This window comes from Ranitomeya variabilis, chromosome 6 (genome assembly GCF_051348905.1).
Source record: "Ranitomeya variabilis isolate aRanVar5 chromosome 6, aRanVar5.hap1, whole genome shotgun sequence".
Lineage (NCBI taxonomy): Eukaryota > Metazoa > Chordata > Amphibia > Anura > Dendrobatidae > Ranitomeya > Ranitomeya variabilis.
The window spans coordinates 365,495,529-365,523,472 of NC_135237.1; the positions used below are offsets into that span (position 1 = coordinate 365,495,529).

Consider the following 27,944-nt stretch of genomic DNA (forward strand, 5'->3'; position numbering starts at 1 on the left):
GCGTTGACAGGTGATTGATGATTGGTAGAGCGCGTACCGATGAGGGATGCTGATTGGATAAAGCTATTAACACCCCTTTGTCACGGGTGATGGGTCCTGCTGCTCGGTGCTGCTTGTCCCGGGGTCTATTATCGGCTCTGCTCTTTTCATTGCACCGTCCGACCATCCACCATTGCTTTACGTCCGATATTTGCAGCAGTGACGGTGTTACCTTGTGTGACTGGCGGTGTTCCTGGTGAGCGCCTCCCTGTAGGTTACTGATTCCTGCAGTGTTCCGGGCAGTGACCGCTGTGCACCCGGCAGTGCAGGAGGGTGATGTCCGGCGTCCTCAGGCTCCCATGTAGGATGGCGTCCACCTGTGCCTCAGCGCTGCCCGCCTCTCTGCTGCGCTCGGCTGCCTATGTGGGGGGCTCCTGGCTGCAGTCTTCTGACTCCGCCACCTTCCCGGTGTTGGATCCGGCCACTGGCACAGAACTGGTTCAGGTGGCCGACTGCGGACCCCGAGAATGCCGGGAGGCCGTGAGGGCAGCCGCCCACGCGTTCCGGTCCTGGAAGGAGGTGTCCAGTAAGGTGAGTCCTGCGCGCCCAGGCGGAGGGGCCCAGAGGTCGGTGCGATGAGACGTCTCCCGAGTGGAAGTGATCTGTGACGAGAAATGTCCTTTTTTTGCACCCGTCAAATAATGGTTAATCTCCATGGGCAACCCCCCCCCATCACCAGCTTATGTAGGAGGCACAATCAGCGGGGGCAGGGGTGCCCGGGTCTGAAAGCCGATACTGTAAATGTCGTAACTTCATCAGTCATGCACCCTCCATCCTCCCCCGACCACCACTACCGTCTTTAGGAGCTGGGCGCCCCTCCATCGCCCCTCACCGTGTTTACGAGCTGGGCGCCCCTCACCGTGTTTACGAGCTGGGCGCCCCTCCATCGCCCCTCACCGTGTTTACGAGCTGGGCGCCCCTCCATCGCCCCTCACCGTGTTTACGAGCTGGGCACTCCTGCCCCGGCTGCTTACTTGCCAGGTACATTGAATACATATTGAATATATGACATTGGAGCTGCATTACTGCTGTAGATAATATGTTAAAAAAATGAAGGTGCACAAATTGTCCAATTCATGAGCCCAACCCCAAGTGACGAGAGCTTGATCCTACCTGCCCATATAATTGTAGGCTTTTATCCCAGGAGAGGCATCATGTTAGGTTTAGGGTCCCAACAAAGGAGTATGCCTTGTCGCTGGCTGTTGGGCTCACACGAATTGGCCAATTTGTGCACAAAGTACTTTCATTTTTTAGCCCATTTTCTACAGCAGTAATGTAGCTCCAATTTCATGTAGTCAATGTGTACATATTATAGCGTTTCAGTGCAGCTGTAATTTGTTATAAGTCTTATACCAGCTTCCATCTACAGCTCTTCCCAGTGCTGCTCCGCCATCTTGTGACTGCAACTTCTGACTGACCGGGTATCTGAGGTAACAGTCACAAACTCGCAATGTAAGTCTGAGAACCTCGTTCTGGCCGCCATAGACTTACACATAAGCGTAGGCCGCTGCACAAGGGAGGAGCCCCAGCTTCCAGGCTGATTCCTGCCACTTACACTGTGTCCCGTCCTCCATCAGCAGTGCAGTTGGTTTTGCGATTGTAGTTACGAGCTCGCGAGGTGGGTCTGGAGTGGTGCCGGGAAGAGATGACTGTGGCGAATGGTGAGTATAAGATTTGTGTCAGAGATCTTAGGTTAGTAGCACCACTTCAGCCCTGCAATAAAAAAAACACGCTGGAGTGGCGCTTTCATTATTAATTTATTTTTATTTATTAAAACTATTCACTGGCCATAAGCAGTTTAGGCACAGTTATGGGGAGCCCGTGGGCTCCCTCGTATGCTAATTTGCTCCTGGGCAGGTGGGAAGAGAATATCATTTTTGGGAACACTATGTATGGAGCCGAGGACAACATTATTTTATGGCTGCGATACATACACTCACCGGCCACTTTATTAGGTACACCATGCTAGTAACGGGTTGGACCCCCTTTTGCCTTCAGAACTGCCTCAATTCTTCGTGGCATAGATTCAACAAGGTGCTGGAAGCATTCCTCAGAGATTTTGGTCCATATTGATATGATGGCATCACACAGTTGCCGCAGATTTGTCGGCTGCACATCCCAAAGATGCTCCATACAAGGCAGGATGGATCCATGCTTTCATGTTTACGACAAATTCTGACCCTACCATCCGAATGTCGCAGCAGAAATCGAGACTCATCAGACCAAGCAACGTTTTTCCAATCTTCTACTGTCCAATTTCGATGAGCTTGTACAAATTGTAGCCTCAGTTTCCTGTTCTTAGCTGAAAGGAGTGGTACCCGGTGTGGTCTTCTGCTGCTGTAGCCCATCTGCCTCAAAGTTCGACGCACTGTGCGTTCAGAGATGCTCTTAGGCCTACCTTGGTTGTAACGGGTGGCGATTTGAGTCACTGTTGCCTTTCTATCAGCTCGAACCAGTCTGCCCATTCTCCTCTGGCATCAACAAGGCATTTCCGCCCACAGAACTTCCGCTCACTGGATTTTTTTTCTTTTTCGGACCATTCTCTGTAAACCCTAGAGATGGTTGTGCGTGAAAATCCCAGTAGATCAGCAGTTTCTGAAATACTCAGACCAGCCCTTCTGGCACCAACAACCATGCCACGTTCAAAGGCGCTCAAATCACCTTTCTTCCCCATACTGATGCTCGGTTTGAACTGCAGGAGATTGTCTTGACCATGTCTACATGCCTAAATGCACTGAGTTGCCGCCATGTGATTGGCTGATTAGAAATTAAGTGTTAACAAGAAGTTGGACAGGTGTACCTAATAAAGTGGCCAGTGAGTGTAGATGATGTGTTCGTCATTTGGAGAGGTGACGAGGAAGGCTTTTGCACATTTGTCACAGGCCTGAACGAGAATGATCTTGGCCTACGGTTCACGTTTGAGTCGAACTGTTTGAAAGAGGGAAGGATGGCCAGTTAATTACAAGTACATACAGGACGCCAACAGCGTCTAATTCCCTCCTGAGGTGGGAATCGAACCATCCATTCCCCCTCAGGAGAGGTATCCCCAAGGGCCAATATCTCCGTACTCAGAGGAACTGTTCAGATCCCTTTTACATATAAGAAACAAGCGGATGATCTTCGAACGCATTTTTATTAACGTGGGAATCCCGATAATGTTCTTAAGGAAGCTTACACCTCGGCGCTATTAAGGGATAGGAAAGCTGAAAAACGGGAAGAAGGTAACTTGATTAGATTTATCACAAAATACACCAACGGAGCAAGGGATCTCGGGGAGATTCTGCAGCATCATTGGTCCATCCTCCAGATAGATAACGATCTCAAAAATATTGTTACAACATCACCTCAAATTACTTTTAAGAGAGGACGCCCCATTAAAGACAGGGTGGTCCACAGCCATTTTACCCCCCCCCCCCCCCCCTGCAGTCTTCTAACCCCACCTGGCTAGGTGGTCAAACTAAGGGCTGCTACAGATGTGGAAGCTGTAAATACTGTGGATCTATTAGTCAAGGGAAAGAATTCACAAGCAACGTGACAGGAAAAAACTGTCACACAACAGTTCATTAATTGCAAGACTAAGGGAGTGGTTTATAAGATGACCTGTGTGTCTGTGTATATGTGTATGTATGTATATATATATGTATTTGTGTATGTGTATAGATAGATAGATAGATAGTAATCTCATATACAAGACTAGCCGGGAACTAAGAAGAAGGGTAGGAGAGCATCACAGGGACACCATCAATAAGGGAGACACCCCTGTAGCGAATCATATAGACAGACTACATAACGGTGATCTCAGAGGAGTGAGGTTTATGGGGATTGGTAGGATTGCCCAGCCCCAAAGAGGAGGCGACTGGGACAAGCGAATTTTACAGAGGGGAATGTATGTGGATTTTTTGTTTGCAAACTCACAGCCCAATGGGCCTTAACGAGCAACTTAACTTTTCTTCCTTCTTGTAATCATAGTCACCAAGCAGGGATAGCGGCCGTTGATTGGGGGTGTCGCTGCGCAGGTCCTAGGGTACCAACCTCCACGGTAGGTAGGGTTTTAACAGGGGTTAATAGGCACAGTATGCAGTATCACCCTTTTCTATCCTTCCTTGGTGGCGGTCTGGGAGATGGTCCGTTGTGTCCCATTTGGCCTCTATTGCCAGAGTCCCCTCTCTTATTGTACATTGCCCTCATACCAGTATCCATTTTGTGAACGAAGTATATATAATTCCAAAAAGGTTTGCTGCTTTGAACTATGCGTGAGTACACCAGACTGTAATGGATAACATGTAAAAGGCTGGGATTCCTTGAGGTATAAAAGAAGGATGGATTGTAGAAAATCTGCACATTTAGTCCTCTAATAGGGCAGCATCTATGGTGATAGACTAATGGGTACTCACTTAGATGATTTTGCTATTTTGGGGTGGGTCAGATGGACGGTGCACTCATTTTAGTATCTAATATGCCGGTTTTGATCATGTGATCTTGAAACCAGACATGGCGTTTGCGGGTCAGAGCATCCCGGGGTGCGTACCAGCAACCAGAAATGATGTGAGTGTTTCAACACTCGCCGCTTGCGGCCCAGTAACCGGATGTGATGTGACGTGAGTAAGCACATCACACACCGCGTGTTCTAGGAGCCGGAAGTGACTCATCGGCGTCCGGAAGCACGCGATATGGAGACGCACACGAAGTCTATTTAAGGCAGGTAAAGGAACGATTAGTTTAGCAATGCTCGTACACGCTGCAGAACATATGTCGATACCCCCCCTGATGAATTTAAAGATGAAATGCGTCGGGAGACATAAGTCCTAGAAAGGATCAAAGGACGGGATGATATGATTCACCGCCGAGTATGAGATCCTGAACACTGAGAAGGCACCGCATGTAGACCCAGTCCCATAGATGAGTATACACCTTGGTTTTCAAGAAAATACTCATTTGAGTCACTTACTGAATATATGCCCTTGTGTGTAGCCCCTGGTTGGGAGGCATATATGTATTCTGGTATAATCTTTGGGTAGGATAAAAAGAGATGGAGAACTGCCCGCTCTATGTAATGTTGAGCTTGCTGCTGGATTGTAACATCATGTGCTGTTAAGATAACAGAGGTTATGTCCGCTGGTTATACTTATACCAACTGATAGGACAAGACGCATCTCCGCTGGTTTAACCAGACGGATGGTATTGCGGCTTCTGGTTATATGTGGGTTATTTAGAATGAGGGATTTTGCCATATCAATAGAAAAGGCATTGATAAATATCCCATTGAAGGTATAAGCAGTAGTGGGGGACCAATTCATAACTTTGAGTGGTCTCTAAAAACTGGTCTACCCATTTACCTTCTTCTCTGGGGGTGGCAGTATTGACTACCTCCAGGTTGTGGCATATGTGGTGTTTACAAATACTGTGTTTGTTTTTACTTGCACTTCTTGGTTTAAGCACTCGCACTTTATGCACTTGTTTTCACTTTAGATATTTTAGTATTAGGAATAAAAGATAAGTTTTACTATTAATTCTTTAACCAGCTGCGAAATTTGGAGTATACAGGTTAATTGGAGTATTGTCCTTGCTGATTAACCATAAGCAGTTTAGAAGAACAGATTCCAAGCACAGGGAACTAAAGCTACACCTGCATTACCATAACCTTAGTGTACTCTGTGCACCCATCCATCCACACCTAGTAGGGAAACCTACATGGCCCTGATTCTCCTAATCTAATATTGTACGCGCCCGGACATTATTACTGTTACATTCATCTTCTGCTGCCTCTTCTCATTTCTTTAGGAGCGAAGCAACCTCTTACGGAAGTGGTATGACCTAATGATCCAGAATAAAGATGAGCTTGCTCGAATTATTACAGCAGAAAATGTGAGTATCCGCTCTAATTTCCTGGACGGTGGGGTTCGCATGCTATGACATTTGCACAATTGTTTCTTAGAAGACTAAGGGCAAAATTGATTTTTCCAGTATGATCATGCCTGTCACTTAGTGAGAGTGTGTATATTCTTCCCATTGCGCTGCCTGTTTGTCGGATGTGTCAGTGTATGTGATCTGTGGATCAGGAGGCCTCGCGTTCACTATTGTCCTACTTATGTATGTGTACATGGTGACTTGTACGCAGAGCAGTAAGGGTTACAGTGGTGTCAGCGAGGACAGCCTGCTGCATAAGAGCGGAGGAGAAAAGTGAAGAATAAATAACCTTAATGAGGGTGAAAAGGGAAGCAGAGCACTTTGGAATCAAGCTAGGGGGAGAGGAGCGAAGGTTAGAATTGCACAGCTTATCTGCTATAAAAATAAGCGGGCAATTGAACATAATAAGTTAATGACTGATAACACAGTCATAGATGTAGGCATGATGGAAGTGCAGGTGTGCTGAGGCTCTACACAGAAGTGGGGCCTGTAACACTATAAGGGTATGTGCACACGTCAGGATTTCTTGCAGAAATTTTCCGGACAAAATTCGGACATTTCTGCCAGAAATCCGCATGCGTTTTTTATGTGGATTTTTTGCGTTTTTTTTTTTTTTTCCTGACTCTCCAATTTCATGGGAAATCTGCAAAAATAATGAACATGTTGCTTCTTTTTCTGGAATGCGTTTTTTTTGCGGGGGAAAAAAACCGCAACATTTGCACAAAAAATGCGGAATGCATTCTAAATGATAGGATGCATAATGTATGCGTTTTTTTAGGCGTTATTATAGCGTTTTTATTGGGGAAATCCGCCAAAAAACGCAAAAATTCCTGAAGAAATCCTGACGTGTGCACATACCCTAAGAGCTGGAGCAGCATCAGGCTTGTAAGGACATGCTTCCGCTTCCCGTATTCCATCCTGCTTGTCTGTAACTATAGGTAGATTTGTCCTGACAACAAGTTGCTCTGAAGAGAGACTTAGTGGTCGTGACATTAGAGCAGTTTTTTTCATCCCCAAAATTTACGCTTTAGAAATGAGGTGTATTGAACTTTTGGCAACGGCTACATGGGCATCCGTGTTTTTTCTACCCAGCTATGGACTCCTGACCCACACACAGTGCACAGCTTATTCATCAAGAGGAAAGAGCGGTTGTATTTGTCTCTGCAGCTTGTTGTCCTTGTGCGAGTAAAAGGCAGAAAACTCAGTTTGAATCCGTCACATAACAGATACAAGCGTTCATTTATATTCCAAGCACATTGTTTTTTCTTATTCTGTCAAATGCGATGAAAGATAAAGCCTGAATGTGAACAGAGTATATTAGAAGCAGCCAATACTGAAATAATCACCTTTCATCTGATTTTTTTCATGTTGAGGTGGACACACGATGTAAATGTGGCTGCAGGACGGAATAAAATGTCTGTGGTTTGTTTTTTGTTTTTTTGCCTCTCCGTTGCAGAGATATTAGCAATCAAAGTATTGGCACCTTATGAGTTAACACCCATTCAGACGTGATACAAATTAACTCATAAGGTGCCAATACCTTGATTTCTAATATCACTGCAATGGAGAGATGAAATGTAAAAAAAAAAAAACAAAAAAAAAAAACATTTTTCTCTGTAGCTGCGATTACATCATGTGTCCTGCTCCACATTTGGTAAAAGGTTTTTTTAACGTGGTTTCTGTTGGCATTTTTATACTTTACAGAAGCAGAATGATAGAAATCTCTGGTATGTCCACCTCTTATTCTCATATCATAAGGTGTTCTGATTCCTTCTGACTTTTGTTTATTTTATGTAATAATATTTCCTTTTCTAGGGAAAGCCTACTAAAGAAGCACTTGGAGAAATAGTCTACGCAGCCGGATTCCTTGAGTGGTTCTCAGAAGAGGCACGTCGCATATATGGAGATGTGATTTCTGTGCCCATGAAAGACCGCCGGGCTGTAATCCTCAAACAGCCTGTTGGCGTGGCCTCCATTATAACACCAGTGAGTGGTAATCTGTGTCAGACCATCTAAAATCATCTAATCTGTGTGCATTGAGGGTATGTGCACACGTCCGGATTTCTTGCAGAAATTTCCTGAAGAAAACCGGAAATTTTCTGCAAGAAATCTGCATTTTATTTTTTTTTTGCGTTTTTTTTTCCGTTTTTTTTTTCGCTGTTTTTTTTAGCATTCTGTAAGCGTAATTAGCTTGCAGAATGCTAGTTTTCCAAGCGATCTGTAGCATTGCTTGGAAAACTGACTGACAAGTTGGTCACACTTGTCAAACATACTGTTTGACAAGTGTGACCAACTTTTTACTATAGATGCAGCTTATGCAGCATCTATAGTAAAAGATAGAATGTTTAAAAATAATAAAAAAAAATGGTTATACTCACCTGCAGACAGCTGATCTCCTCAGCGGCGTCTGTTCCTATAGCTGGTGTGTGTGCGCAGGACCTTCCATGACGTCGCGGTCACATGACCGGTCTCGCGACCAATCACAGGACCGCGACGTCATCGCAGGTCCTTCACCGCACACCAGCTATAGGAACCGAAGCGGCAGCATGCACCTGAGAGGCGGGAAGACATCGAAGGTGAGTATATCACTATTTTTTTATTTTTTATTTTTTTTTTGACCAATTATATGGTGCCCAGTCCGTGGAGGAGAGTCTCCTCTCCTCCACCCTGGGTACCAACCGCACATAATCTGCTTACTTCCCGCATGGTGTGCACAGCCCCGTGCGGAAAGTATACAGATCAATGCACTCCTAGGTGTGCGGAATCCCCGCAATTCCGCATTTTTAATGAACATGTTGCTTTTTTTTTCCGCGATGCGATTTTTTTTTCGCTGAAAAAAATCCAACATTTGCACAAGAAATGTGGAATACCCTGTAAATAGGAGGCATATGTTAGCGTTTTTTTCGCGTTTTTATAGCAAAAAAACACGAAAAATACTGAACGTGTGCACATGGCCTGATTCTGTTACATCAGCTCCTTGGATTAAGATTACCCGCCGAGCATCAGATAGTCACCGGACGGTCGGCTTTACTGATGGAGTCTGCTGGATTGCTGGCTTTAGTCTGATGTGTATGGCCACCTTTAGGCCATGTGCACGTGGGGTGGATTTTGGCCAAAAACCCATGTAGATTGTGTTGTGGGTTTGCACCAGTGCGAAGGGTGAATTCTGCAGAAAGGACAAAGTGCGAGAGAAAATGTACCCATGGAATATGTCAGCAATGTGTGATGAGCTGGTACCGTATTCTGCAGATTTCAGAAATGTAAATCTATGTGGAATGTCTGTAGCAAGAATGCTTCCATGTCCGTACGATTACAACAATACTAAACTTATGTAGTATTTTATTTTTATTTAAATTGGAAATTTTGTTTTAAAAATATTTTTGCTTGTGTCAAGACTGGTAATGTTCACTTTAAGAGGTTAATCATCAAAGGGAATGTAAAATAAATTATGGAACAAATGGAATTCCTTGTGGTCACATTCTATCAAGGAGATTGGTGGAAAGAGCCATTAACTTGGCCATAAAAGCCTTTGTGCTTGATCCATCCAGCTGATTCCCTCTTTCTCCTTCCCAGTGGAATTTCCCCAGTGCCATGATCACCAGGAAGGTGGGTGCTGCACTAGCGGCCGGCTGTACCGTGGTGGTGAAGCCAGCAGAAGATACCCCATTGTCTGCCCTGGCACTTGCAGAGGTAACGGTTTCATGGAAAGGTTTGTTATCTGTATTATGTAATAGATCTCCCAGTGCAGTAATGCTGCTGCCCGCCTCTTTGATGTGTTTTGTAGCTCGCTCACCAGGCAGGGATCCCGGCAGGAGTATATAATGTTGTGCCGTGTTCCCGGGAGAAGGCGCCAGCGGTTGGAGAAGTTCTCTGCACAGATCCATCTGTAGCCAAAATTTCTTTTACTGGGTCCACTGCAACAGGAAAGGTAAAGAGTTTCCCTGTGTCTGTCATATAGGCACCTGCCATGATTGTATGATTAGGTCTCGAACATTAGTATATAAATAGGGCAGTGTTTCCACCCAGCAATTAATCTTCGCGCTGTATCTCCTTTTAAAACAATAGGGGGTACTCTGATCAGAGCCGTCCTCTACCCACTCTTACCTTGCACTGAGGGCTTATAAAGTCCAGTTGCTGCCATATATTAATCAGCATATAGCTTCTTAAAGGGGTTGGATCTATCCACAGTTAATTAATGACTGTTTGCCAAGACCTCCATTAGTAACAAGAACGGGGGGGTCCGGTGACCTCTGCTTAAGTGGAATGGTCATGACGCAGGCACATTACCCCTTCAACTATGCTGGCTTTACACGTGTTGTCGGCTGCCATTATACGGCTGCCCATTGACTACATGAACATTAATCTGCAGCCACTTATATCTGTTTACACCGGTCATCTACAATTTTGCGCTTACAGAACAACTGTCAATACGATCTTTCTGTGTGCATAAAGTATCATTTTATTGTTTGCACTTTTGCTGCCAATAATAATTTTTTTTTTTTTTTTTTTTAAAGCCAACTTGAAAATCGCTGCATCCAACGATCAGTTTTGCTGGATCACTCAGTGTTTGTCGGCTTGTTTAGACGGCTCAGTAGTTATAAACGCTTGTTCCCCAATTTCTGGCACATCATTAGGACTCCTTCAGAGAACTGATATGGGACTTCCCTACTTTTATGATCCGTGGGATCTCCGCAGATTAGCTGCAAGCATTTTATACATTTATTTAAATATTATAGCAAGTAAAAATAGCAGCACAGTCCTAATGTTGTGGGTGCAATACTTCCAAGCTGTTTTTTGTACATTTGGAGGCTTCTTGGCTTGTGGAAGCCGCACTCCAATGGAGATCAATAGATTGGAAGCATGCTTGGGAAAGGCTCCAAGTGAGGAGCTGAAACTTGGTGCTAATCTCCATTGGAATGCTGCTTCCAATCTATTTTTTTCATCATATTCACTTCATTATATATCATTTTATATTAAATTTTTTTTTTTTTTTTTTTCTTGTGTGCCAACCGCTTTAACGCAGTGGAGCCCACTAAGGATGATTTAGCATCTGCAGAAAACTTGAAAAGGGAATTTTCTTTCCCCCCTACTAGCCAATTAAAGGGATTGTCTCACAATAATCGCCATTCTTTCTATAACCCATCAATCTTACAGGTCATAAAAAACTTAGGTGCGCCATTTTGAGTAATTGAAGTTGGTGCCTAAAATATCAACTAATACCATAGGGCAAAGATGGAAAGTGACTTACAAAAGCCTGCAAATGGTGAATCTGGGTCGATGTTATATTTTCAGAAACTGCAGCATGTCTGTCTGTCCATCCACTACATATGATATCGCAGTGCAGCTGATTCACTCAAAGGAGTATTCCCATCTCCAAGATACTGTACCAATAGGTGTAATAATAGTATATACCTCCAATTAGAAATGTAGTATAGTTTTTCTGATTCTCTGTCTCTTTCCTCATGTGCAGGCATTGCAGGAACTTTGTTACGACCACTCATATAGTGACAGTTAGCTGGTTGCTAGTGGTCATAACCAGGGATACCTAAGGTGCTGCAATGCCCTGCACATGAGGAAAGAGACATGGCAAATCAGAAAAACTATACTAAATTTCTAGTCAGAGGTATTTGCTAATATTATTATTTTTGTGCCTACTATCTATTGGCATATGATCTTGAAGATGGGAATACCCCTTTAACTGCGGATTAGCTGCAGTCCCATGTACAAGTCCATTAACAGATGTGGCTGTCATTGTTTCTGGAATGAATATCTAATGTGAAGATTTGCCAATGTAGCAGGATAATCATCAGACACCTTTTAAGGCTGATCTCTGTTCTGTAGCTTTAATTTAATAAGATCATTATTGTAAAATGTTTGGTGCAGGTTTTTGTGCATGTGGCAGCGCTGGCTTCATACGTTTTGCATCTGACCTGCTGCACAGAACATAATTTTGCCGATCTCGCTGGGTTATTAGACCCAACATGTCATTTGTTATATGAGACGGCGCGTGTGGTATGCATAAGGTCTCTTTCTTCCTGTTGTGACTGACAGCATTATTCCCATGTGCAGATTCTGCTCCGATATGCGGCTGATTCGGTGAAGAGGGTGTCTATGGAGCTGGGGGGACATGCCCCATTCATCGTTTTTGACAGTGCAGACGTTGACAAAGCTGCTGCGGGAGCTCTTGCTTCTAAATTTCGCAACTCTGGGCAGGTACTAAAGTTATGTAACTGCAGCTGATTGTATGTCTGTATTACAGTGATTAACCCTGTGCAACAAAACGAAGGATTCATTGTTATATCCTTCCAATCTCATCCACAGTTGTGAGCCCCCGGTCCAGGGGCCCAAGGGTCTGTTATAGAAGGCCAGGAATATGTTAGAATCCATCTTCTTTCACCTACATTTCCTGACTCTCCAGAGGTCATCTGCATTGTAGCACATATCAGATTAATTGCCTCATGATTCTGGTCATCCAATGTAGGAAATGGTGAAATAGACGGCTATTATTGGACATGGAGTCTCGGTTGGACTTAAAGTGGTTTTCTGAGTGTGGAATAGTGGGGTCTATCTCTCAGCACTTCACCAATCGGCTGATCAAAGGACTGCGGAGCTTCGGCGAGCGCTGCAGCAGCTATATTCCGAATTGGGTACTTCTATACATCTTGTACTGCAGTTAATGAACTCCTTCCATCAAGGGTTTATCCTCTTACTATATTGCAGTCATCATATTATATAGCTCTGTGGACTTACTATTGCTTATTTTGTCTTTCAGTTATTTTATATTTTTTTTCTCTGCTCTATATAGAATCAGGAAGTCTCCTGTCCCTGCATTTATCATCCCCCTCTTCAGCTCCTATCCCAGCTGCTCCCCTTCCGGCCAGGGACTTATGCAGGGAAAGTTGACCTCCTGTTTCTACATAGGGCTAAGAAGGATTCAGCTAGTCTGTTTTTAATCATCTGATGTCATAGACCTAATGGAAAACAGAAAAATTACCTGTGTAGCAAGAGAAAATGAGCAAATGTAAGTCCACTGTGCTATATAATGTGGTGATTGTAATATATTAAGAGGATAAAATCTTTGATGGGAGAAGTGCTTCTTTTAAGTCCTGTTCAAATGAATGAGACTGAACTGCAATTCCAGTCACAGCCACTGCTGTATGTATGGCACTGTGCCTAGTGAACAGTGAAGAGGCCGACTTTAGTCTGCTGATCAGGGGGATTGCTGGGAGTTGAAAACGCGCACTAATCTAATATTGATGACATATCCTTAAGGCCGGTATCACACTTGCGAGAAACTCGCGCCTCAATACCTGCCACTGCCGCCAGCACTTGAACCGGAGCATTCAGCTACATAGAAATTTATTATTATTATTATTATTTATATAGCACCATTAGTTCCATGGTGCTGTACATGAGAAAGGGGTTACACACAGTTACAGATAGTTTACAGTGACAGACTGGTACAGAGGGGAGAGGACCCTGTCCTTGCGGACTTACATTCTAAATACATGCAGCCACACACTATGTTCCCAAGTGCCAGTGGCAGTGCCCGGCATTGATGCGCGAGTTTCTCGCAAGTGTGATACCGGCCTTAAGGATAGGTCATAAAGTGTGACCTAGGCCTCACATAAGCCATCAAGATTAAAATCCTGGAAAACGTCTTTAAATAAGTATTCTAGCCAAGAATAATGTGTGAATCTAGAAACACTTGGAAGTTATTCATTAGAACAATATTTTAGGAACCCTAACTCAATTGACTTATTTCTTACTTAGTTTACTATTTAAAGTGATAGTATATGTAATATATTGGTTTTGTGCACTTGGCATCATTTAAACATGGGCAAACTCACCAATTTTTCAAGCCGAAGACCCTTCAGGAAACTCTGGTGTTTGTTTGTTTTTGTGGGGAGGTTTTTCTGATTTTTTTTTTTTTTTTTTGTTGCCTCATTTTTACTTTTTTGTTTCACTTTATTGTGAAGAAACTGCTGTTTTTTTTTTTTTTTTTGTGTGGCTATTTTTCAAGCAAAAGCAATGCTGAAAAGCTCCAACAGACATCTGTGTGTACTTTGACATTTCCCATTGATTTGTATTGTAAAATGCAGAACATCTTTGGAGCGGATGATAGAAGAATGGACGTGTCGCTCCTTTTAACTGTTTGGCGTTTTTAGAAACATGAAGCAATTAAAAGACTTTTAGAAGTGTGTACAGCTAGTCGTTTTCACATAGAAATGTGTGGCTTCATTCTTTGAAGCTTTTTCTGTGTGGGTTTTTTTTCTTAGGCTATTTCCAACACCTGATCTGCACGAAAGATGTTGTGGGCACATACACTAACATTAACATTGAAGCTGAAAACCATTTTATTTCAAGCTGCTTTTATCTTTACATTTTTAGTCATCATCATATGTTTGTAGTGTGTTTTTTTTTTTTGTTTGTTTTTTTTAAGCTTTTTATATTTTTCTTAGATTATTTATTAATGTCATTACATTTGGTGCCTTTTTGGACAGTCTCTTTTTCATATACCGTACTCAATGTGTCATATGAGAAGTAATTAGATTGGTAGTTACTGCCGCACTATAACCTGGGGAACAAACCCTAAGCCCCCAATATTAACCTTCGGGATTATCTCATTCACTTCTACATGACACAGGTTCTCCATAGTTTGCACTTTCTCACCTGCTTGTTTTCCACCTATCTCCACCATTCTCTTGCTCTAAAGCCAGAGCTGTCAATCAAAGAAGGAGATTGGGGGTGAGATATACACTTAAATGTTTGGCCACACCAAGTGTACACCGAGCCTCCGTGCTTGGTTTGAGCAGTCATACTGTGCCGACTTCCTTTAAGCCCCAATAACGGTGTTTACGGACTCTGTGTCTTCTATCCAGACTTGTGTATGTACAAACAGATTCCTGGTTCAGAAAGGAATACACGATGCCTTTGTGAAAAAGCTGTCAACACTAATGGGAAAGGAGCTACATATTGGAAATGGATTTGAAGAAGGTGTGACCCAGGGACCCCTCATTAATGAGAGAGCTGTGGCAAAGGTAATGGTCTACCGGGTAATGTCTTGAATTTCTTTGGACACCTGATGTTTGTAGGACTATAGAAGGTGCCCTGACATTCTTTGTCGCCTGACTTTTTCTTATTCTAGGTATATTTAAAATCTAAATGTTAGATCCTAGAAACAAACCCAAATCTACGATTGATGTAACTGTAGGTGGAGCACCATGTACAAGAAGCGGTGTCTCAAGGAGCTCAAATTGTAGCTGGAGGCAAGCGGTCCAGTGTGGGAAAGAACTTCTATGAGCCAACCTTGCTGAGCAGTGTCACCACGCAGATGCTTTGTGCCAGAGAGGAAACATTTGGACCTCTAGCTCCCGTCATCAAGTAAGAAAGCATTTCATTCTTCTGTTTAGATTAGAAGAGACTCTTTGGTGTCCTCAGATTGCAACTTCTAGAATGACAATATCGAGAGATCAAAAAATGTTGATAGCCTCACTTGCCCGTCAGGTTTGCACTGCATTCTGTTAAAGTCACTCGATTACATTCTAGGTATGTTGGTTACAAGTAAATGGGCATCATCTTCTTGTAAGATCTACCGGCGGCCCAGTGCCACCCTTACCTACAGCTGTAACTTTGCTGCCAAATATGATCATTTTAAGAAAAGGAAAAAAAACCACAAACTATAATCCTTTAAAATTGATTATACCCTTTCAGAAAATGTTTGTCCTTCACTGCAGTTTGTTATAAGAAAGAAAAAAAATTCCCATCTCCAAGATCCCATACCAATATGTAGTAGGTGTAGTAATATTAGAAAATGCCTCCAATTAGAAATGTAGTATAGTTCTTCTGATTTGCTCTGTCACGTACACCATGTGCAGTGCATTGCAGTACCTTAGGTATCCATGGCTATGGCCACTAACCACCAACTGTCACTATTCATGATTGTAACCATGGATATCTAGGCTACTGCAATGGCCGGAGCATGGGATAAGCGACATAGTGAATCAGAAGAACTATACTACACTTCTAATTGGAGATATCTTTCTAATATTATTATTATTGCATCTGCTACATCCTGGGACAGGATCTTGGAGATGGGAACACCCCTTTATCTGTATACTGTGGGTTGATGCATTATTTCTTTACATGTTATATTTTGTTCTTTCAGTCACTTGAAGAGTAACCGTTGTTTTAATTTGTATTTCATAAATGAATGGTACACATGAAAATAAGCAACTTTGTTATATATCTTATCAGAGAACTTTTTTTTTTTTTCCGTTCTGGACTGCTTATTAATTCTCAAATCACTGATAACATTGTCTTTAAGCAGAATGCAGATTTTATCAATAGCATCTGTCATCTATTTAGAGGGGAAGCAGGAGGAGGAGCTAGAGGCAGAGCTCCTCCCCCTACATAGAATCTCCTCAGTAGTAGCCACCATCTCCCCTCTCAGTAATGTTACATTTTGTCTTCCCCGAATACAGACTTTACCTGTGATTTGAGAATGAAAGATCATTCCTGTAGAGAAAGGAGCACATTTCTCTGATAAGATATATTACAAGTTGCTTATCTTCATGTATACGATTGACTTATGATATAAATTCCCCTGACTCCGACTCCCTCATACATGGCTCACATTTACGTGATAAATTTATTGTAGTAAAATGGTAATGTCAGGCGCTTCATCACCATTATGAAGCAATAATCATGCGATTTCCTGTTACTCTAGCAGCTCTGAGATGAGTGCAGGGCTGCAGCCATTCCTTCCCAGTGCCTTTTTTTTTTTTTTTCTCTGTTCTGTAATGGAGGAGCTTCACTACTGAGCATGTGCATAAAGTGCAGCACAGATTCATCTCAACTAAAAGCCGAGATCATTAGATCAGGAACACAAAAGACATTTATAGGACATTTCATAACTTTCCCAAATTCTTATGAAAATATTTACAGCACATTCTGCATTAAACTATTGTATCCAATATTATATATTTTAGGAGTCAGTGTTGTTCCATTTTATATAGACTTCACAGTCCTATTGCACACTCTGCAGCTATTCTGCTGTGGATGGCACATGTGTAACTCCCCTAGCCCATGCCATGCCTCTGATCATGTAACTATACTGAAATCGCCTGCAAGTGCAATCTTCACTTAAAGTTGGGTCATTAGTGGGCGGTGATTAAGGTCTGTCATGGCCAGCCCTAATAAGACCTAAAAGCTATGTAATTCCCTGATGGCGGTTCTGTCTTAACCCCTGGAGCTTTTTTTCAGCTTTAGCGTTTTTTTGTCGCTCCCCTCCTTCCCAGAGCCATAACTTTTTTTTTCTTTTTTTTTTTTCTGTCAATATGGCCATGTGAGTGCTTGTTTTTTTTGCGGGACTAGTTGCATGGTAAAACCAATGGTGTCGGTCAAAAATACAATGTACTAGAAAACGGGAAAAAAATTCCAAGGGCAATCCCACACTTGTTTTTTGTTTGGCTTTTTTGCTAGGTTCATTAACCCCTTCCTGACATCCGACGTACTATCCCGTCGAGGTGGGGTGGGCCCGTATGACCGCCGACGGGATAGTACGTCATCATCGATCAGCGGCGCTCACGGGGGGAGCGCGGCCGATCGCGGCCGGGTGTCAGCTGCATATCGCAGCTGACATCCGGCACTATGTGCCAGGAGCGGTCACGGACCGCCCCCGGCACATTAACCCCCGGCACACCGCGATCAAACATGATCGCAGTGTACCGGCGGTATAGGGAAGCATCGCGCAGGGAGGGGGCTCCCTGCGGGCTTCCCTGAGACCCCCGGAGCAACGCGATGTGATCGCGTTGCTCTGAGGGTCTCCTACCTCCCTCCTCGCCGCAGGTCCCGGATCCAAGATGGCCGCGGCATCCGGGTCCTGCAGGGAGGGAGGTGGCTTACCGAGTGTCTGCTCAGAGCAGACACTTGGAAAGCCTGCAGCCCTGCACAGCAGATCGTCGATCTGGCAGAGTGCTGTGCACACTGCCAGATCAATGATCTGTGATGTCCCCCCCTGGGACAAAGTAAAAAAGTAAAAAAAAAATTTTTCCACATGTGTAAAAAAAAAAAAAAAAAAAAATTCCTAAATAAATAATAATAAAAAAAAATATATTATTCCCATAAATACATTTCTTTATCTAAATAAAAAAAACAAAACAATAAAAGTACACATATTTAGTATCGCCGCGTCCGTAACGACCCAACCTATAAAACTGCCCCACTAGTTAACCCCTTCAGTAAACACCGTAAGAAAAAAAAAAAAAAACGAGGCAAAAAACAACGCTTTATTACCATACCGCCGAACAAAAAGTGGAATAACACACGATCAAAAAGACTGATATAAATATCCATGGTACCGCTGAAAACGTCATCTTGTCCCGCAAAAAACAAGCCGCCATACAGCATCATCAGCAAAAAGATAAAAAAGTTATAGTCCTGAGAATAAAGCGATACCAAAATAATTATTTTTTCTATATTTTAGTTTTTATCGTATAAAAGCGCCAAAACATAAAAAAATGATATAAATGAGATATCGCTGTAATCGTACTGACCCGACGAATAAAACTGCTTTATCAATTTTACCAAACGCGGAACGGTATAAACGCCTCTCCCAAAAGAAATTCATGAATAGCAGGTTTTTGGTCATTCTGCCTCACAAAAATCGGAATAAAAAGCGATCAAAAATGGTCACGTGTCCGAAAATGTTACCAATAAAAACGTCAACTCGTCCCGCAAAAAACAAGACCTCACATGACTCTGTGGAGCAAAATGTGGAAAAATTATAGGTCTCAAAATGTGGAGACGCAAAAACTTTTTTGCTATAAAAAGCGTTGCTGGTTTCACACTTGCGTTTTTGTCTGCAGCGTTTTTTGCACAAAAAACGCATGCGTTTTTTCCCTATATTTGACATGAAAAACGCATGCGTTTTTTTTGTACGCGTTTGGTCGCGTTTTCAAACGCATGCGGTTTTTTTCTGCATGCGTTCATTTTCAGAAATACAACCTGCAGTATTTTCTTGCGTTTTTAAGCACATGCGTTTGTTTGCGTTAAAAACGCATGCATTTTTATCGAAAAAAAACAGAAAACACACTGAAAAGCCACCCACCACCATCAAGGTGATAAAGGGATCCAAACCCTAACCCTACCCCTAAACTCATCCCTAACCGTTTAATGAACATTTTCTGACAGTCATAGTGCCACGTATTTCAGTGCCACGTATTTCAGTGCCACGTATTTCAGTGCCACGTATTTCAGTGCCACGTATTTCAGTGCCACGTATTTCAGTGCCACGTATTTCAGTGCCACGTATCACGTATTTCAGTGCCACGTGTTTCAGTGCCACGTATTTCAGTGCCACGTATCACGTATTTCAGTGCCACATATTTTAGTGCCACGTATTTCAGTGCCACGTATTTCAGTGCCACGTATCACGTATTTCAGTGCCACGTATTTCAGTGCCACGTATTTCAGTGCCACGTATTTCAGTGCCACGTATTTCAGTGCCACGTATTTCAGTGACACGTATTTCAGTCACGTTTAGAGTTAGGGTTAGGGGTAGGGTTAGGGTTAGGGTTAGGGCTAGGGTTGGAGGTAAAGTTAGGGTTAGGGTTTGGATTACATTTACGTTTGGATTAGGGTTGGGATTAGAATTATGGGTGTGTCAGGGCTAGGGGTGTGGTTAGGGTTACCGTTGGGATTAGGGTTAGGGGTGTGTTTGGGTTAGGGTTTCAGGTAGAATTGGGGAGTTTCCACTGTCCAGGCACATCAGGGGCTCTCCAAGCGCGACATGGCGTCCAATCTCAATTCCAGCCAATTCTGCGTTGAAAAAGTAAAACAGTGCTCCTTCCCTTCCGAGCTCTCCCGTGCGCCCAAAAAGGGGTTTACCCCAACATATGTGTTATCAGCGTACTCGGGACAAATTGAACAACAACTTCTGGGGTCCAAGTTCTCTTGTTATCCTTAGGAAAATAAAAATTTGGGGGGCTAAAAATCATTTTTGTGGGAAAAAAAAGATGTTTTATTTTCACGGCTCTGCGTTATAAACTGTAGTGAAACACTTGGGGGTTCAAAGTTCTCACAACACATCTAGATAAGTTCCTTGGGAGGTCTAGTTTCCAATATGGGGTCACTTGTGGGGGGATTGTACTGTTTGGGTACATCAGGGGCTCTGCAAATGCAACGTGACGCCTGCAGACCAATCCATTTAAGGCTGCATTCCAAATGGCGCTCCTTCCCTTCCGAGCTCTGTCATGCACCCAAACAGTGGTTCCCCCCCACATATGGGGTATCAGCGTACTCAGGACAAATTGGACAACAACTTTTGGGGTCTAATTTATCCTGTTACCCTTGTAAAAATACAAAACTGGGGGCTAAAAAATCATTTTTGTGAAAAAAAAAAAAAAAATTTATTTTCACGGCTTTGCGCTATAAACTTTAGTGAAACACTTGGGGGTTCAAAGTTCTCAAAACACATCTAGATAAGTTCCTTGGGAGGTCTAGTTTCCAATATGGGGTCACTTGTAGGGGGTTTGTACTGTTTGGGTACATCAGGGGCTCTGCAAATGCAACGTGACGGCTGCTGACCAATCCATTTAAGTCTGCATTCCAAATGGCGCTCCTTCCCTTCCGAGCTCTGTCATGCGCCCAAACAGTGGTTCCCCCCCACATATGGGGTATCAGCGTACTCAGGACAAATTGGAAAACAAATTTTGGGGTCCAATTTATTCTGTTACCCTTGTAAAAATACAAAGCTGGGTGCTAAAAAATCATTTTTGAGAAAAAAAATAAAAATTATTTTCACGGCTCTGCGTTATAATCTGTAGTGAAACACTTGGGGGTTCAAAGCTCTCAAAACACATCTAGATAAGATCCTTAGGGGGTCTACTTTCCAAAATGGTGTCACTTGTAGGGAGTTTCAATGTTTAGGCACATCAGGGGCTCTCCAAACGCAACATGGCGTCCCATCTCAATTCCAGTCAATTTTGCATTGAAAAGTCAAATGGCGCTCCTTCCCTTCCAAGCTCTGCCATGCGCCCAAACAATGGTTTACACCCACATATGGGGTATCAGCGTACTCAGGACAAATTGCACAACATTTTTTGGGGTCCAATTTCTTCTCTTACCCTTGGGAAAATAAAAAATTGGGGGCGAAAAGATAATTTTTGTGAAAAAATATGATTTTTTATTTTTACGGCTCTGCATTATAAACTTCTGTGAAGCACTTGGTGGGTCAAAGTGCTCACCACACATCAAGATAAGTTCCTTAGGGGGTCTACTTTCCAAAATGGTGTCACTTGTAGGGGGTTTCAGTGTTTAGGCACATCAGGGGCTCTCCAAACGCAACATGGCGTCCCATCTCAATTCCAGTCAATTTTGCATTGAAAAGTCAAATGGCGCTCCTTTCCTTCCGAGCTCTGCCATACGCCCAAACAGTGGTCTACCCCCACATATGGGGTATCAGCGTACTCAGGACAAATTGTACAACAACTTTGGGGGTCCATTTTCTCCTGTTACCCTTGGTAAAATAAAACAAATTGGAGCTGAAATAAATTTTGTGTGAAAAAAAGTTAAATGTTCATTTTTATTTAAACATTCCAAAAATTCCTGTGAAACACCTGAAGGGTTAATAAACTTCTTGAATGTGGTTTTGAGCACCTTGAGGGGTGCAGTTTTTAGAATGGTGTCACACTTGAGTATTTTCTATCATATAGACCCCTCAAAATGACTTCAAATGAGATGTGGTCCCTAAAAAAAAATGGTGTTGTAAAAATGAGAAATTGCTGGTCAACTTTTAACCCTTATAACTCCGTCACAAAAAAAAATTTTGGTTCCAAAATTGTACTGATGTAAAGTAGACATGTGGGAAATGTTACTTATTAAGTATTTTGCATGACATATGTCTGTGATTTAAGGGCATAAAAATTCAAAGTTGGAAAATTGCAAAATTTTCAAAATTTTCGCCAAATTTCCATTTTTTTCACAAATAAACGCAAGTTATATCGAATAAATTTTACCACTAACATGAAGTACAATATGTCACGAGAAAACAATGTCAGAATCGCCAAGATCCGTCAAAGCGTTCCAGAGTTATAGCCTCATAAAGGGACAGTGGTCAGAATTGTAAAAATTGGCCCGGTCATTAACGTGCAAACCACCCTTGGGGGTGAAGGGGTTAAATGCTAAAACTGACCTGCCATTATGATTCTCCAGGTCATTGCGAGTTCATAGACACCAAACATGTCTAGGTTGTTTTTTTTTAAAGTGGTAAAAGCAAATTCCAAACTTTGCTAAAAAAAAAAAAAAAAAAAAAAAGGCGCAATTTTCCGAGACCCGTAGCATCTCCATTTTTTGTTATCTCAGGTCAGGTGAAGGCTTATTTTTTGCGTGCCTTGCTGTCGTTTTTAATGATGCCATTTTGGTGCGGATACGTTCTTTTGATCTACCGTTATTGCATTTCAATGCAATGTCGTGGCGACCAAAAAAACGTAATTCTGGCGTCTTGAATTTTTATTCTCGCTATGCCGTTTAGCAATCAGGATAATTTTTTATTTTTTTATTTTTTTTTTTTTTTATTGATCAGGCGATTCTGAACTCGGGGATACCAAACATGTGCAGGTTTGATATTTCCTTTTTTTTTTTTTATTTTGAATGGAGCGAAAGGGGGTGATTTGAACTTTCAAAATTTTTTTTTATTTTTTTAAATGTTTCATATTTTTTAAAACTTTTATTTATTTTTTACTTTTGCCATGCTTCAGTATGCTTACAGCCTGTTTTTCTCCATATGAATCGTGCACAGATTATTTAAGACCAAGACTGTACATGCCAGTCTTAAGGAAGACACCGCTTGAGTAGGTTGTGCATAATCCATTGAGGCACACTTCCCTGAGTTTGATGCATCTTTACAGCTGTCATACCCCTCTGTCAGAAATTTTACTTGGGGCTACTACTCACTTGTGAGCAACTCGGATGAGTCTCGCATGTTTAAAACCCGGCTCTACACCTGGCACTCAGATTGGAGCGTGCGGCCGCATAGGAATACATGCAGCCGCACACTCCGCTCCTCTGTACCAGGTGCAGTACCGGGGTATTGCCGTGCGAGACTCATCAGTCTCGCGCATGTGAGTAGGAGCCCTTAGACAGCAACACTGAAATTTTGGCAAAATTTACATCTCCAAAGTGGTGTAAATTTTGATGAATTAGACTGATGGACTTCCCTGTGCCTCGTCCTGCCCACACGCCACCCATTTTGGCGAAGTTGTCCAGGACTAGCGTAAAAAAATACTAAAGTCTCAACTTCAAACTTTCTGACTTTTGAAGCCATTTTACGCCAGTAAACTGGTGAGAACACAGCATGAATCATGGCCTGTAGCGCCATACATGTGGAAAATATCCTTTAATGAAAATAGCGGATATTATCAATGATAAATATCATTTTATCTTTTTTTTTTTTTTCTTTTTTTTTATCACTAGGTTTGACACGGAAGAGGAAGCGGTTGCGATAGCAAATTCAGCCAATGTAGGCTTAGCAGGTATGGTATTGCTCATAGTTAGAGTATTGATGGATGTAGTTATAGTCTACATCTAAACTGATCAGACTTTCTGTTTTATTTTATATTAAATATACTATAAAAGTTCCGCAGCCATTATAGTGCAGCTTGAGGACCTTTTACGTGGGGGTTTTATACAGTGGAAGGATGTGGTGGATAGAGACACAAAAGGACCCCTGTGCATGAACATTATATGGGCCCTTTGCAAACGACTAGTTCTGCAATGACAGAAACCGTTTGCTGTTTTGGAGGTGTTAGTGGGTCCCCTTTCCTCTTGGCCCCTGTGCGGCTGCACCAATGATATGTCTGCTCCTGGAACTAGGTATATTATACAATGCAGATCTTGACACATAAACTTGTTTGTATGTCTATGCAGGTTACTTCTATTCCCAGGACCCCGCACAAATATGGAGAGTGGCTGAACGTCTAGAAGTTGGTATGGTGGGGGTTAATGAAGGATTGTTGTCATCTGTTGAGTGCCCCTTTGGTGGAGTGAAACAGTCAGGTCTTGGAAGAGAAGGATCCAAATATGGCATTGATGAGTATTTGGAAACTAAATACGTTTGCTTTGGAGGTCTCTAACAAGATATGATGTGACCATTCTAGACAACATACTCAGTGTCATTGTGCCACATGGAAATCTAGTGAATACATCTGACTTATAAACCTGACTGCACATCGGTTCTGTATTAATAGAGATTGATCTTACCTCATATGATCTCTGAGAAGGAGCCAAGCTCGAGTTTCTACAAGAAACACCTCTTTTTCCAGTGCAATATATAGAGTATATTGACTACAATGGTATTTAACCTGATTAATTGAGAAGTTTCATGAGTCTGTAAATTAGAGTTAGATGACTAGAAATTCTGTTGAAAACTCTTAACCCATCTTACCTGGAATACACTGGTATACTGTGAAAACTGCTCATCACTTCAAATTTGATGTTAACGCTAATCACTAGTCAGCATTAAACAATATACTGTTTTGTTTTTCTTTGTGTGCCAAGAAGAAACTTCTCACGAGCAGGAGGCAAGGCAGATATGGTGACATCACATAGAATACATTGAGACTCTGCAGTGTAACATAAGACTTGGAACAGAGCAAATGCAATATTTTGATATTCCACCCTAAGTCTTTGTAAAGTCAGAGGCATCATGAGTACTGTTTAATTGCTTTAGGAGAATCATATTATAGGTGAAGAAGAAATAGAGATGACAAACAGCCCATAAATAGTACATCAACTAACACCGGGCGTTCACAAGACCTATTCAAAAGCATGAATAATATTTTTTTATACTAGAGTATGTTGCATTGTCTAATGGGTAAAACAAATTTGCTGGAGTTCTGCTTTAAGTGATAAAATTGTGTCTGCCTCTAGCCGCCATTAAAGTAAAGCATTAGAATAGTATGTAGTAAATGACCTGGCTCCCCATTAGTCGCATAACAATTACTAAAATATACAGCGAGGTGTATACACAAATCTAGTGCTAAAATTTGAAAGGGAATGTCCGGCCATCCAACACTATTAAAATGCCCTCTTATGATTTAGTGCCTTTTTCTGGCATTATTGTCATGGCTTTGTTACATACACATTATCGTTTTTGTGAAAAATCAGTTTAGATGCTGCCGCTTGCCATAGGCAAATGAACCTAGACTAGTCTCACCAGGTCCTGGGTGATACCCCACCTCCCCCTCTACTGTGGGTGTGATTGACATTCCCTGCATTGTCCACTTCTCTTCTCAATGTCTTTGGTGACTAAGGAAGAGACCTGGAGAGCATCGCAGCATCTGAACTGATCATGCAGAAATTTGGGCATATAACAATAAACACAATTTTTTAATGCCAGAGTAGGGCTTAAAAATATAATGCGTTCAGTTTTTAAAAGAGAACCGGTCAGTTCCACCAATATTATCAAAGTATGTGTGTATTACTACAATCACATCGTGTTAGGACACACTGAATTTGAATAATGACCAAAAAAACTGAAAACAGCCCATTTTTATGGTTTATTAATTTAATTTTATTTTTTTTGGAGGGGGAAACTCGTTTTAAGGCTGTGGCCACTTGACTTTCATTTCTCTATTCAAGAGAATTGGTCCGATTATGCTCCTCAGACACTGATCCGAGGTTAGTCAGAGTGAGATCCAATTTTCTTGGAGGTGGAGATGAAGAAAAAATTTCTCCACACAGTCAGTCTGTGAGAATCGGACCGCACTCGCATGACTTCCAAGCATGGTCCAATTTTTTTTTTTTTTTTCCCTTCTTGGACTCAGACTTCAAAGGGTGAGTGCCATCCGATTTTTAAGAGCCAAATTCCGACCCCTCGCCCTTATTAGACCACTTGTTCTGAGGAAATAGAATAACATGTACAAGTGCTATCTGTCAAAACCACGGCTATCACTCGCCCAATTTATACCGTCATCTGCACAAGCCCTAACATTCATTTTATGAAGTTACTGAATCTTAATAAAGGTTAGCAGTTTCTTACTGTTTTGTATTGGCTTCTTTAACATTTTTTCCTCATTAGCCGTTCCTGTTTTGGCCATTTGCCCCGCAATGGCAGCTGTCAACAACTAACTTCATCATCCAACACGTTTACTATGGAGAGAATTTGGAGTTTTATTTCCAAAATAAAGTTCTAACCTTTATGCACATATTATGAACTTAATAAACACATTGCTGGACCTAAAAGCAACATGTTGGACATATTTTGCATGTAATTTTTTATCAGGCCCTGATTTGGTAAAATAATCTTCCTCCTACTGTTAGATATGTTTGGACTTTGCGGAGTGGCAATAGACGAGCTATACTTCTCTTGCATACTCCTATTTTTTTTTTTTTTTTTGCTTTGTCTCTTTCATAGCATTACACCTTCTTTCTGTTAATGTGAAGAGAAGTCTATTTGCAATATTGAAACAAAACACTGGTAGATTTTTTTTTTTTTATACCAGTGCTCCTGAATGTGTACATTTTGTGTGCCAAATACGTGTTCTTTAAAGAGAATCTGTCACCAGGTTATTCTGCCCTATTTGACATCAGCATATTTGACATCATCTCGATTGTGCAGATCACTGCTGCAGCCAATCACTGAGCTTAGTGACTATGCCGATGTAGATCGCATGAGCCCCTGATCTCAGAGATTAGCTGCCAAAAAGGTGCGGGTTGTCAGTGTGACATCTTCCCCCACCCGCATCCCTCGGGCAGGGGTGAGGAGCCGATGCAGGAGCGGAGGAGAGAGGACTCATACTATCAGTCTTTATTTTGCATTACAGGAAGCATTTGGAGTACAGATTTCCTCTCTTCTAAAAGTGGAAGCCCCCTTTAATTTAATACAAAAAAAGCTATCAAATGCTTGTCTGTTGCCAAAAAAAGGTTTGGATTGTTTTAAAGAAAAGCACATTAAAAAAAATGACGTGACATGATCAACATGGAGATATTAGTGGTGGTCAATAGACCTAAAAAGGACCATGTTTACTCAGAAACAAAAGAAATGATCACCAGGCAGATTTACGTGGCCCTTGCTCGTTATTGGTACTTGTGGCAGCCGCTGGTACAGTCGACATCTGACGGCCAACAAAAGTCAGCCAGGTGCTTGGCAATTGTGGACAGTGAAGCAGGTCACCGTTATGGCTGCCATTGTAAAATGCAAAGCAGGACCTCATTTTCTAATACATTGGAATACTGCTCGGTCCCATTTCTAATAGTATTCTAATCGTTTGACGGTCTCCCCCATACCTACAGTGTGAACAGGTGTGTGTCTATGTAATGCTGTATGTCGTCTGTGCATAAAATCCCCATTTAAGGTCCTCTTTTATATTGATGTGCTAAGAATATAGGCCTATAGAGACTTTTCTTCAGAAATCCTATTTTAGGTAAGGTTCTATACATACAGCTAGACTCTTGGACCATGTAAGTGATGACAGGCTGTGATATGCTGTATTCCCTAGTCACGCAACCATGACCTCCCCACCAGCACCGCCTGTGTATTCAGGCAGATTCACTTAGCACAAACCTGATTGACGTATACAGGTAACTTTTTTTTCTGCATCCTACCTACTATGGCACTTTTCAGCGCTAACTGGAAAAAAAAAATCTAATTATCCCATGTAGATGTGGCTGCATTACCCATTGCCATCAGAAGTATATGTTGCTGTACGCTATACTATACATTACTGTCAATGAGTTTGTATGTTCTCCCCATGTTTGCGTGTGTTTCCTTTACATACTCAGTTTTCCTCCACTTAAAATACCAATGGAGAATTTAGATTTTGAGCCCCAATGGGGACAGTGATGAAACAATACTTGCAACAGAATATGTTGGCGCTATAACAGCAAACATTATAAATGTATAATGATTTATTAATGAATTCTTGAACTCCCCTTTTGTGGTACGGTACTTGTAATGTCTTCCAATGTGATCATGATTAATAAATAGTTTACTAATA

At 42.1% G+C, this 27,944-nt stretch overlaps 1 protein-coding gene across 1 annotated transcript; it reads left to right on the plus strand.

The window, feature by feature from the left end:
- The first annotated feature begins 44 nt into the window (after nucleotides 1-44).
- ALDH5A1 (aldehyde dehydrogenase 5 family member A1) lies at nucleotides 45-27,944 on the plus strand. The gene is made up of 10 exons (XM_077269969.1): nucleotides 45-570; nucleotides 5,821-5,904; nucleotides 7,762-7,932; nucleotides 9,520-9,636; nucleotides 9,731-9,874; nucleotides 12,016-12,159; nucleotides 14,829-14,987; nucleotides 15,161-15,330; nucleotides 23,422-23,480; nucleotides 23,875-27,944. The coding sequence occupies exons 1-10, from the start codon at nucleotides 316-318 to the stop codon at nucleotides 24,078-24,080; spliced, it is 1,509 nt and encodes a 502-aa protein (XP_077126084.1). The 5' UTR covers nucleotides 45-315; the 3' UTR covers nucleotides 24,081-27,944.

Coding starts and splice junctions, on each gene's coding strand:
- ALDH5A1 (XM_077269969.1), top strand. CDS start 316: ATGTCCGGCGTCCTCAGGCTCCCATGTAGGATGGCGTCCACCTGTGCC. Junction 9,875..12,015: donor GGTCCACTGCAACAGGAAAG/GTAAAGAGTTTC, acceptor TCCCATGTGCAG/ATTCTGCTCCGATATGCGGC. Junction 23,481..23,874: donor AGCCAATGTAGGCTTAGCAG/GTATGGTATTGC, acceptor ATGTCTATGCAG/GTTACTTCTATTCCCAGGAC.